This window comes from Peromyscus maniculatus, chromosome 6, assembly GCF_049852395.1.
Source record: "Peromyscus maniculatus bairdii isolate BWxNUB_F1_BW_parent chromosome 6, HU_Pman_BW_mat_3.1, whole genome shotgun sequence".
NCBI lineage: Eukaryota > Metazoa > Chordata > Mammalia > Rodentia > Cricetidae > Peromyscus > Peromyscus maniculatus.
In genome coordinates, this window is record NC_134857.1 from 18,347,497 (window position 1) to 18,360,705 (window position 13,209).

General features: G+C 39.2%; 1 protein-coding gene across 6 annotated transcripts in view; it reads right to left on the reverse strand.

Moving 5' to 3' along the window:
* Tbl1xr1 (TBL1X/Y related 1) overlaps positions 1-13,209 on the reverse strand; it is a 154,265-nt gene that overhangs the window by 13,386 nt on the left and 127,670 nt on the right. For all 6 annotated transcript variants that reach the window (XM_076573992.1, XM_076573987.1, XM_076573990.1 and 3 more), the window contains 4 exons: positions 10,891-11,012; positions 10,684-10,758; positions 7,783-7,910; positions 7,011-7,176 (listed from right to left, as the gene is read on the reverse strand). In XM_076573992.1, the coding sequence (XP_076430107.1) occupies positions 7,011-7,176; positions 7,783-7,910; positions 10,684-10,758; positions 10,891-11,012 (491 nt within the window). The remainder of the gene's footprint in view (positions 1-7,010; positions 7,177-7,782; positions 7,911-10,683; positions 10,759-10,890; positions 11,013-13,209) is intronic.

Below are 13,209 nucleotides of genomic sequence, written 5' to 3' on the forward strand. Positions count from 1 at the left end.
TGCCTGCTCTGGAGAGCGATTAAATAACCAAATGCCTATTGGAATAAATCATGCTGGTCAGAATGATGAAACAGAGAGAATAGAAAATTCAGGAGAAAACATAAAGAAAATTTTTTGGCAAACTTCTATTAATGAACAAAGACCAAAATTAACGATAAAAATAAATGGTGTTTTGTTGTCTGGTCTGGTAGACACAGGTGCGGACGTTACCATAATTGCACCAGAATTTTGGCATCCAACTTGGCCTCTTCAGGAGGTAAACGTTCAACTGTTAGGAATTGGGACATTATCTCAGGTGAAACAGAGTGCAAGATGGCTCGAACGTATAGGTCCAGAAGGACAGAGAGGAAAATTAAAACCATATGTGGCTAACATAACTATGAACCTGTGGGGTCGAGACTTGTTGCAACAATGGAATACTCAGATTAACATCCCTCCAATCTCAGAAACAAATCATAAACTAGCACATGTTACTGAGAGAAATATTAGAAGATATTGTTCTAATGAGTGGTCACCAGCCATCCATATTATACAAGAACAGGGCACAATAACTGATGATCTTCCAAAGACACCAACAGCTCTACCTTTAAAATGGTTAACAGACAAGCCTGTATGGGTCCAGCAATGGCCTTTAACAACAGAGAAACTCCAGGCTTTAGAAGAGCTGGTAGAAGAACAGTTAAATGCTCAGCATATTGAAGAATCAACCAGCCCTTGGAATTCTCCTGTATTTGTTATTAAAAAGAAATCTGGTAAATGGAGAATGGTAACAGACCTTAGGGCAATTAACAAAGTAATTCAGCCAATGGGTTCTCTACAATCTGGGATGCCTTTGCCTACTCTGTTACCAAAAGGATGGCCTCTCATAGTTATTGATTTAAAAGACTGTTTCTTTTCAATACCCTTACAAGAAAAAGACAGAGAAAGATTTGCTTTTACAGTGCCTACTTATAATAATTCTCAACCGGTTAAAAGATTTCAATGGAGGGTCCTCCCACAGGGAATGTTGAATAGCCCAACTCTGTGCCAATATTTTGTACAACAGCCATTGGAAGTGATACGTAAAAAATTTCCTAAATCTATAATTTATCATTATATGGACGATATTTTACTAGCTGACTCAAATGCAGATACTTTAGAAATAATGTTTGAAGAAGTAAAGAAAATTTTGCCTCGCTGGGGATTACAAATTGCTCCTGAAAAGATACAAAGAGGAGATTCTATTAATTATTTAGGATATAAAATAGAGCTACAAAAAATTAGACCCCAAAAGGTGCAAATTCGGAGAGATAGACTACAGACTCTTAATGACTTTCAAAGATTATTTGGAGATATTTCTCATCTACGAACTATTGTTGGGGTAAAAAATGATGAACTGACTAATTTGTTCAAAACCTTAGAAGGTGACAAGGACTTAAATAGTCCAAGAGAATTATCACCTGAAGCTGAGAAAGAATTAGCCTTGGTAGAAAAGAAAGTGCATGAAGGACACGTGAATCGTATTGATCCAAAGCTGGATTGCATTTTGGTTATCTTACCTTCTAGGCGTTCTCCTACTGGAATATTAATGCAGAGGGAAGATATTATATTGGAATGGATATTTTTACCAAATAAACCAAATAAAAAATTAAAAACTTATGTGGAAAAAATCTCTGACTTGATTTACAAAGGAAAAATGAGACTTCGTCAATTAGCAGGCATAGACCCAGCAGAAATTGTCGTACCATTAACTAAGGAGGACATTGAAAAATTATGGACAGAAAGTGAACCTTGGCAAAGAGCTTGCAGTAATTTTTTGGGAGAAATTAACAGCAAATATCCCAAAAGCAATAGAATTGATCTTATAAAGAGAGCTGATTGGATCTTGCCTCGAATTGTACGGCAAAAACCCATATCTGGAGTTCGTACATTTTATACAGATGCCAACAAAGAAGGAAAGGCAGGTTACAAATCAGAAAATTTAAGTAAAGTGGTTCAAAGTCCGTATAATTCAGTTCAAAAATCAGAATTGTATGCTATTCTGTTGGTATTAATGGATTTTTCAGAACCTCTCAACATAGTAACTGACTCTCAGTATGCTGAAAGAGTGGTGTTACATATTGAGACTGCAGAATTTATGCCTGATGCTTCAGAATTAACTTCACTATTTATTCAATTACAAGATACAATCAGGAAAAGGAATCATCCTTTATATATAACTCACATTCGATCCCATACTGGTCTGCCAGGCCCTCTAGCACAAGGCAATGATGAGATTGATAAATTATTGATAGGAAATGTGCTGGAGGCCTCAGAATTTCATAAAAAACATCACGTCAATAGTAAAGGTTTAAAAAAGGATTTTTCCATAACCTGGCAACAAGCCAAAGAAATAGTAAAGAAATGTCCTACTTGTTCCTTCTACAATCAGACGCCATTACCAGCAGGATGTAACCCAAAGGGTACTCAGAGAAATGAAATCTGGCAGATGGACGTGTTTCACTTTGCAGAATTTGGAAAATTGAAATATGTACACCACACTATCGATACTTATTCAGGATTTCAATGGGCAACTGCTTTGAGTTCTGAAAAAGCTGATTCTGTAATCACTCATTTGCTAGAAGTTATGGCCATCATGGGTATACCTGCACAAATCAAAACTGACAATGCTCCATCATATGTCTCTGTTAAAATGAAACAGTTTTTTGCTTATTACAATATAAAGCATATTACAGGCATACCACATAATCCTACAGGTCAAGCAGTTATAGAAAGATCAAACAGAACTCTAAAGGATATGCTAAATAAACAGAAATGGGTAACAAAAACCCCCAGAAATAGACTGCATAATGCTCTTCTAACTTTGAATTTTCTGAATGCCAATGAGAAAGGAACAACAGCTGCAGAGAGACATTGGATAATAGAAAAAACTACAGAATTAAATCAGCCTATATACTTTAAGGATGTGCTGACCTCAGAATGGAAACCAGGGTATGTATTACATTGGGGACGTGGTTTTGCTTTTGTTTCTACGGGAGAAGATAAGCTGTGGGTACCGTCAAAATTGATAAAGGTTCGATTTGAACAAGAGAGACCTCTTAATTGAGGAGGTGATAGTTCATCAACCAGCATGAACATCCAATTTAAACTAACTTGTATCAATAACACATGCCTTTTCATTTAATCAGATAATAACTTGTCAAAAGGAAACATCCCCAAAATTAGTCTTGGGGAAAGGTTTTTGTTTTTGTCTTTTAGGAGAATGAAGGTTAAGGAATCTGAAGAACACTGGACAAATGAGACAACTGAAGAAAAGGGACAAATCATCTATCCCAAGAAACAGAGTGAAACGGTGTATGGGTATATATTATCTAAAAAAATTTTATGTCTTCCTAAATGTTTGTTTCTGCTTTTCTCTAAAGATTTAACACTCTTGGTTTTCTAATAGTCCCAGTTCAATTAAAATTTAAAGCTGACTTTGGAGTTGGAGAATGGCTCTCTCCTTCTTTAAAATCAAGCATGTTGTTAAAAGGAAAATGCAAACTCCCTGTATCATGCCAGAATAAGAGCCATCTTCTGCTATGGTACAGGACAAAAGCAAAATTAATTAAGGGACTATTCTATTACTAACCTCAACTCTTTGATTCTATTCTGATTCTTTAAACTTTTCTCAAAGTATAAATTTTATATCAAAATTGACAAGATTAATATATATATATACATTTTAAACTTTGTTAAGATATGAATGGTCACATAGAGTACTAACTAATTCTAGAAAAAAGGCTAGCTGCATATATATGTTTTTGTGTTCGAGTCTCTTATCAGTTTTCTGCAGGAAATCATGGCCAGGCCTAACATCAACTGAAGTCTCCAGAAAGAAGATGGGGCCCCACAACAACAATTCCACGTGGACAATAATAATATCATTAAGCTGACAAACATCATCCATAGATCAGCTTTGAACTACAAGGTGCTCAGAGCAAATTTGAGATGACTAGCTGAGATGATCCAGTCTCAAAGACTACTTGAATAAGGACTTGAGATAAACCCTCAACTTTGGCATTATACACAGACTGGATAATGAAGGATATAGTTACCTCTCCTAGAATTTGACAATTAACCTAAAATTTTTCTTTCAGGATAAAGAAAACTTCGCCCATACCCAGCAGGAAGCAATTTTAAGAATACGACGCCCACATTCCCAAAGAGGTGGTGTGGGGCGGGTGGTTTTTTGGTCTTTTTAATGGGTTTTGGGTCTGGGATAATTTTCAGTATTTAGGGGGGTTGGTTACAAGTTATTGTCAAGGGTTAGGAAAAAGGCTAAGCAAAGGAGATTAGATTTAAGGTTCTTGTTTAAAAAAAAAAAAGAGAAAGAAAGAAAAGAAAAAGACAATTACTAGTTTTAAATACTTTACATTGGATTGAATTGTTTTATATTGTACACAAATTTGAAACTGATATTGTTAGAAAATGCTATATGTATATTTCTAATTGTATTTATTCCATCCATTTCACAATGTAATGCAAATTTCTGATCCTTGAATGTTATTATTATCAACTATTAGGATATAAAGAAATGAAAGCTAATAGTTAGACATTATCATAGAACTTGTAGTCATATTAGATATGTTTTAAAAATTGAGCAGAGATGTTTTAGACAGGTCATCTTCAAACCCTTCAGAGATCTACAGAATATGGCATTTAAAATGTTTTAATAACTTAGAAATTTTTTCTTTTTTGAGACATGTCGGCTCCTGGCAGTACCAATCTACTTTAGAGAAAATATGGGCATTGAAGAAACTGCATATGGAGTCAACTTTCATTCTGGCAAAAGTTAGCCACTGGACAACAAAGTATCCTCGAATCAACAGGACAAAATGGACAGACAGATCACGAAACAAGGGACTACTGATTCTTGCCAAAACAAGTGTGGTTATGGCTTTATCAAAAGGCATCTTCTGAGGCCAGGACAATATGGCCCCATCCCTGAAGTGGCCTTCGCATCCGGAAAAGGTATGGTGCCCTTTTCTTCGAAGGCAGCTTAACAGGCAGAGGGCCGATGGATTCTGTTGTACAATGGAACAGCAGCTGAAAGCTCATGCCTCTCAAAAGTAGACTGGCATTTAATAGAGGGATGTGGAGAAGAAGGGGATGCTGAGATGAAGCCATATATACACAGCCAAGAAGAATGGACAGCTGAATTAAAAAACTGTCAACAATTTCCAGAATTTAAAATCCTGAATCATGACAGAACACTAGTGGAATTCAGGTGTTTCTGGTACGTGGACTGCTCTCACCCAATGTGAGGTTGAACTGTTGACCTTGTGTACATCCTACTTCACAAATGAGTCTGTCAGATACACTAAGCCTATAGGCTGAAGATGATGCCCCAACACTGCGGAGAAACCTCAGGTGACTGCCCAGGCAGCTGGCTGTTTCTGTCAACTCACAAAATTTTTTGGAAGTTGCTTGCATGCACTTCCTGTTTTTATTTTTGTTAGCTACTATTATTCCCTTCTTGGGTCTCTGAGGGAGTTGAAGATTAGTTAGTTATGGTTGAAGATTAGTTAGTTATAGTTGAAAATTAATTAGGATAGAAAGTGCATTAGATACATCTTGGATTTACCAAAATAGGATAGATAATGGAATTATTTTCTCTGATTTGTCAAATACCTGTTTAGGTATTTATTACTTGTATATATTGTATATAGTTATTGTACTTTTGTATATAGTTTTTCTTTTGTTAGTTATAACCTTTTGCTTTCTTTTTCTTTTTATTAAAATAGAAAAGGGGAAATGTGGTGATAATCTAATTGTACTGAATTATTATTTTGATTGTATGTTAATAAATAAAGTTGTCTGGGAGTCAGAGCTATTAGAGCCATAGCAAGAGTGTGGCGGTGGTGGCACACGCCTTTAATCCCATAGATATCTGTGTGTTCAGGGTCAGAGCTATTAGAGCCATAGCAAGAGTGTGGCGGTGGCGGCACACGCCTTTAATCCCATAAGATCTGTGTGTTCAGGGATACAGCCAGCATTGGAGACATATGCCTTTAAGACCTAGGGGGCTGTACATTCAGACAGTGACGAGGCAGTCATGTGTTTGGGTTTACAACCAATGAGAAGGCAGAACAACATACTTTAAAAATACGAACCGACAGGAAGTAGGTCTCTTTTCGCGAAGCTGGGACAGCAGGAGGAAGGGTGAGATTTTAGCTCTGAGCTCTGACTTCTCGGCTTTCTCTTTTACATTGTTTCTGTGTTTCTTATTTAATAAGACGGTTGGTTACATCTACAGAAATACCCAAGTAACTCATGAAATTAACTGTGGTAGAAATCTACCACAGAAAGGGTTGCTGGTGATGTATTTAGTATGCCAGACACCAACAAAGACCTTGAGAACACAGAGGGCAGTGTACGGAGCACACAAGCTAACACACTGAAAAGCTGTAAATGTGAAAGCAACAGCAACATGCTGGCTTCTATTTTGGGGGAATCTCTTTACAGTACCATCCCTGAAAAGGCAGCAGGGTGTTAAATCTGGTTCAGTCATGCAATTTTGTCTTTTAACCTCAACAAACGTCAAGTGCATCATAAGCTTCTTCATTTCATATCTACTATGCTGTTCAAGAATAAAACAACAAGAGATCTAATTCTAAATTCTGATTTGTGCAGAAAAATGCAACTTTCAGTCAGTGTTGATTTAGCTATAAAGTGCCCCCAACGTACTCTCAGGTTTTTTTTTTTTTTTTTTTTTTTGATTTTTCGAGACAGAGTTTCTCTGTGTAGCTTTGCGCCTTTCCTAGAACTCGCTTTGGAGACCAGGCTAGCCTCGAATTCACAGAGATCTGCCTGCCTCTGCCTCCCGAGTGCTGGGATTAAAGGCGTTCGCCACCACCGCCCGGCACTCTCAGGTTTTTAAAACTAGGAATTAAACTAATGTTACATGAGGAATAACCAAACTATAAGTAAATAGGTAAATGCTTTTAACTCAGTAAGTGTAGTTGACTGTTTAAATTACTGGGACATACCTGTGTGTTCCAGATGTGCACACACTTGTCAAAAGAACCGCTTGCCAGATATCTGCCATCAGGACTGAAAGCCACACTGTACACGGGCTCTTGGTGTTTTGTCAAAGTATGGATGCAAATCCCTCGGTCTACATCCCATAACCTAACTGTAGAATCAAAGGATGCACTGAAAATGGAAGGGGAAAAATTTTATAAGTAATCAAATATTCTCTTGGCCTTGTCCGCAGCCTCCCACATTCTGCCAATCCTTAAAGGCTAGCAGATTACACTGTTAAAATCCCAGTACTGTAAAAACTGGAAGGGAAACAGGAAAAAGCTGAAGCCCTGGCTCCTGCCCACTCACTATCCTCCCAATGGTCCTGGTTTTCGGTCCATGGTTCTGAGTATTAAACTGACTGTTATTTGGGGATTTATCTCTCTTTAAAAAAAAGCTGTGGACGCAACAGTTTTATTATTTTATGCCCCAATGATCTGTATGTTCTGCTGAAATAGGGTCACTATAGAGCCCAAGTTAATTACTATGTTAGGCACACTGGCCTAAGCGCCGGATTATAAATACAAGCCAAGCCTAATTATTGGGTTTTATTCAACAGATTAATTTTTTTTTTTTAAAAAAAGCCATTAAGCCCTGAAATACTAATGTTAAAAATACCATGGCTAAAGGTTCCCATTGAGATATATTCCCCACAAGACGTGCTCCCTGTTTTCTGCCATATTTTCCCAGTTTTTATTCGTGAGAGACTCAATAAGAAAAGTGAAACAGACACATCACCTTGCTAGCATAAGGTTGGCATTTGGATTATTTGTCCCTGGTCCTGTTGGACTCCATTTAATAGTATAAATTTCTTTATTATGTGCTTGCAAATCATGGACACAGTTATCTTGCTTCATACTCCAAATCTACCAAAAGAAAAAACTTGGTGATTTTTCTATACAACAGATACATTTAAAAGTGCTATCTTTTCTGTACAAAATGAGTCACGTAACTAAACATCAGAGGAAGGACCACAAAAAAAATTTTAAAGGTAGTTGAATGTATTTAACATTATTCCATAAAAATGTATTAAATTCTTCAAATACTCCTTATTGCAAAACTTGAAGGCTGAATTAATTAACTCTAATTGTTCTAAGATTGTTTTGAATAGCCGTAAATTGCACAAACCTTAACATTTAGAAAGTCCTTGGACTAGGGCTACATAGTAATTCAGTGGTAGAGCACTTGTGTGAGCAGCTGAGCATCGTGTGAGGCTCTGGGTTCAGTGTACATTCTCTTTTTCTCTTTTTCTCTCTCTCTCTCTTCTCTCTCTTTTCTCTCTCTCTTCTCTCTCTCTCTCTCTCTCTCTCTCTCTCTCTCTCTCTCTCTCTCTCTCTCTCTCTCTCTCTCTCAATGCTGTAAACAGCTAAGAGAACAATACCACAGTGCTTTGTAACTTAGTTATACACAGTCATAGGAAATGAATCTGACCACACATTTCTACAACTTTTTCTTTGGTCTTTTCAACAGCACAGGCAAGCCTGACATACCTCTTCCAATCTTCTTTACATTCTCTATCTACTTTGGTCATTTTCTTGATCTAGAACTCTGTTCCTGAGGTTTATCATCCTGCTGTTCATAACACACCACCCATTCTACTTCTGCTTTGGAATCTTCTGTGACTTCAAATTCTTTGTAAGGTTAAGAAAAGCTCCAATTTAGAGCCTGAGGTGTCTAATTCCAGGCTGTTCAGCTTGAAGCTCACTCAATCCATGACACAAGCTTCTCTGGATACTGGCCTCCTTCCACAGTACAAGCTTTAATGTGGGGTTGGGGATTTAGCTCAGTGGTAGAGCGCTTGCCTAGTAAGCGCAAGGCCTTGGGCTCGGTCCTCAGCTTGGGGGGCGGAGGGGGAGGGGGAGACGACAAAATAATAAGCTTTAATGCATGTGCATAAGAAGAAAACCCAAAGACAAGACAATTAAGCTAGTGTAGTGGTATAGGCCTATACCCAGTGCTTGGTAGGATGTGAAGGACCTGAAATTCAAGACCAGCATAGGCTACATAGTGAGATTCTGACTCAAAAATACAAAGGAGAAAGATGCAGCTCAGCATTGGCATGCTTTCTTAGCACATCCAAGTCTTCCATTTGATTCTCAGGGTGAAGGTAGGGAAAGGAACACCTAGTTTGTACACAGTAAAAGTGATTTTTCCCTGCATGACTATCCTACTTTTTTTTTTTTTTTTGGTTTTTTCCGAGACAGGGTTTCTCTGTGTAGCTTTGCACCTTTCCTGGGACTCACTTGGTAGCCCAGGCTGGCCTCGAACTCACAGAGATCCTCCTGGCTCTGCCTCCCGAGTGCTGGGATTAAAGACGTGCGCCACCACCGCCCGGCCGACTATCCTACTTTTAAGGGTTGTGACTACAGTCACTGATCCTGCAAGGTTGAGGATAAAATGTTTTCAGGAGACCATGTGTGGCATAAGGAGGCACAAACATTCAGTCATTCTAGAGACTGGCACTAGGCTAGTCTTTACTTGACAATTACGTTTTCACTTCCTGTGGTATGAAAGGTATTAAGTTTTGCTTTTAGTCACATCACATTTGTGTTCCTGGATGGTTAGTACCCTGTCTCAACTTGACTGAGTCATGGAGAATCCAGATACTTGGCCAAGTATTATTTGCCCATGTTTCTCAGTAAGAAAGGACACAGCAGACTGCATTCTCCATATAGGCAGGCAGTATTTATGTAGAGAGCGACCACTATCTTCTCTAGCTTCATGACTGAGCTGTTACCCTATAGCCCTGGCATTCCAGCTTCTCAGGCCTTGAGCTTCAAGTCTGGAACTGCGAGCCTGGCTGTGGAGGTGTGAGTGAGGACAGCACCGGTAGGCTCATATATTTAAATGCTTGGTCCCCGGTTGGTGGGACTATTTGGGAAGAATTAGGAAGTGTGGCCTTGTTGGACTATGTTATCACTGGGGTGGGCTTTCTGATTTAAAAACCCCATTATTCCCATTTAAGTTCTCTCTCTGCGGTCACAGTTGCTGATATAGGCCAGTGCCATGCCTGCCTGCCACCATGCTCCTTGCCACAGTGGTCAAGGACTCATCCCAATAAACTCTTCTAAAAGTTGCCTTCGTCATGGTATCTTAGCACAGCAATAGAAAAGTAACTAAGACATTGGCTTTCCTGGGCATCCAGTTTGAAGACAGCAAATAGGAAGTCCCAGCCTCCGTGACTGTGTGTATAGATTTTCTTCCGAAGTCTCTTATAGATTAATGTATGCTCTTATTGCCTCCTTACCAGTGAGAACTGTGACAAGTACAGCAGCACAATACACCTGCACAGCCATTCTATTAATAGAATTTACGATAGTCACATATCCGAGTATTCCAAGGGGAAAATATTAACCATAAAAAAGCTAAAAGTCTTCCATTTAGGTTTTAAGTATCAAAAGGACATTTTAAAAAGCCTAAACCAGATGTGGTAGGTAGTACATGCTTTTGATCCCAGCATTCAGGAGGCAGACTCTGAGTTCAAGGCCAGCCTGGTCTACATAGTTGAGTTCCAGAGCAATCTGAGCTACATTATGAGACCTTGACTCAAAAACAAAAAAAAAAAAAAAAAATGCACCTGAAAATGCCTAGCCACATATGGAACACACCCCACCCTAAAGCACGCACTACCAGAATTACCTTCAAGGTCATGTCATCGGAACACGAGGCCAGGAGATTGCCAGTTGGGTCCCATTTGATAGCATTTACTTCATTCTAAAAACAGCAGTAAATATTTATATTTTCATTTTATAGAACAGGCTGTTATTTAATATGCATACTCAAAAACTATTCTGAAATATTACTTGCTCAAAATAATCATTTTACAGGAGAGAAATGACTTCTTACCGTGTGTCCCTGGAATGTTTTGATAGGTCTGTCTTGTCCTAATTTGCAGACATGAATGCACATATCTGTACTACAAGATGCAAAGGTGTTGTTGCTCTGCCAGTCAACATCCAGTGCTGGGGCTGGAAAGCAACACAGGTTAGGCTTGCACTGTGCACAGAAGGGTCACACACGAGTTTAGCTCTGAAGCATGGCTACATATTAAGAGTTCTAAGCAGTAAATATCCTTTTGCACTTTTATATACAATGTGTGTGTGTGTGTGTGTGTGTGTGTGTGTGTGTGTGTGTGTGTGTGTGTGTAATATTTGTTTTTAATGTGAACTGGTGTTTTGCCTGCATGTATATCTGTGTGAGGATGTCAGATCCCCTAGAATTGGAGTTATAAACAATTGTGAGCTGTCATGTGGGTGCTGGGAATTGAACCCAGGTCCTCTGGAAATCAGCCAATGCTCTTAACCACTGAGCCATCTCTCAGTCCCTACTTTATGTTTTTTAAGGTACAAAGAAAAAATTTAAAAAGATAAAGCTATCTAAGTATCAAAAATGCCAATAACTTTCGGCTGTGTGGTCAGTGTGTTCAATCACTCACACCGGTGCACTGAGTCTTGGCTTCTCTTTTGTATAACAATAAAAGTCTAGACTGGTGATTAACTCTTTTTATTTCTATTTTATTTACCTGTGCATGTATGATCGGCAGAAGCTTTGGTTTTATCACTGCTATTGTTTTGACCCTGGGGCAACACCACTTGCTGCCAGGACCAAGCAAGGAGCTGCTTGTAGGAAGAATGTTACAGATTGCAACTCAGATAAAAGGTGCTCAGAGTCACTGCCATTGTTAACTAACTACTCCCCCGAAACAAGGACACTGCACACAATTCACAAATATATTTCCTTCTAAATAAGTCTTGTAAAATTCCTTTTTAAGAAAAATCAAATGACTCTTAAAATGGTTAAATTTAAAATCTCTGAAGTCCAAAAGTTGGCTAGAATTTAGTATACATCCCGATTTCAGCTCAGAGAGGACTGCAGATGTCATCTCCCCTGCAGCAAGCAGCGATGGCTCTGTAACTGGGTTAAGTGTGAACATGTGGAGAACACTGTCTTCATCCTCCAGGCAGCTGTGGTTAAGGGGTTCTCACAGGGGAAATAATAGCACATTTAGACTTAGCCCCAGTAAGACACAATTCTATGGTCTGCCAAACTAGAAAAAGCTATTTTCTGAACCTTGCTAGTCTGTCAACCCCACTAGGAGACAAGAAAGAGGAAGGTGAAGGATATTTCCCCATTTGCATTTCACAGAAATTTCCTAAACCCATCTCTTACTTCACTCTCACATTTGGCTAGGTATGACTTCCAGGGAGTGCAACCTGCCATCAGCCAGAGGCTGTGGCCACCCTGGTCAGCAGCATGTGATTGCTGGCATGCCAGTTCTCTTCAGGCTGCCCTCAGGTTCACCCTGACCACAAGGCTAACAAGCTGCCCTCCAGTTCCTGTGGTTCCTAGTCCTGCTTGTACTTCAGAGAAGAGAGCGTCAGGAGCCCAAAGCCCTAGACACATGTTGTTGCCACTTGCTCAGCCTGGGTTTCTCAATGGACCCTGCTGTTACTGGGCAGCCTCTTCTCGGTGGCTCAGATTCCCACTGGATTAGCAGCACCTTCCATCGCTCTGCAGTCTCTCTCTTGCAGTTGCTCCTCTCTGGGTGACCTCACTGCCCCTAATGGTCCCTCTTCCCAACACTGCTACAATGACTTCCTTCTGCTGAAGTCCTTTTCTTGGATCCCCAAGTATAAACCGTCTTCCTGCCAAAATCTTGATTCAGTAAACACTGCAATATTAACATGAACTACCATTCTTTTAAATGGTATTTAAATTTATTTCTTTAATTAAAAAAAAAAATTCTAACACTAAGAAGTGGGAAATAAGGTAGGAGGAGGTAGCTGGAATTTTTTAATTATTTTAGAAAATAGATAATTACACACGAAAAAGTATGAAGAAGGCCAACTATCTGACACTGCCTATGAGAGCCCGAGTGGCTGCAAACATGGGAGGCGGATGGCAAACAGCGAGCTGCACTTAGAAGGACATACCTTGAGTTCAGGGACACAGACAAACTGCGTAACTAAGAAATTCAGCTAGGAACGCTGAACTGAGTGTTAAGATCAAAGTGCCTCGCTCTGGAACCCAGGGAAACGCTAGGGAACAGGCATTCTTGAGAGGCCAAGAAGTGTAAGTTCTTTGGGACCACAAATCTAACCTAAAACAAACCCGATACGTGAAAGGTCTGTTTATTATTATGGTCACACTTTACACAGTTAGAGG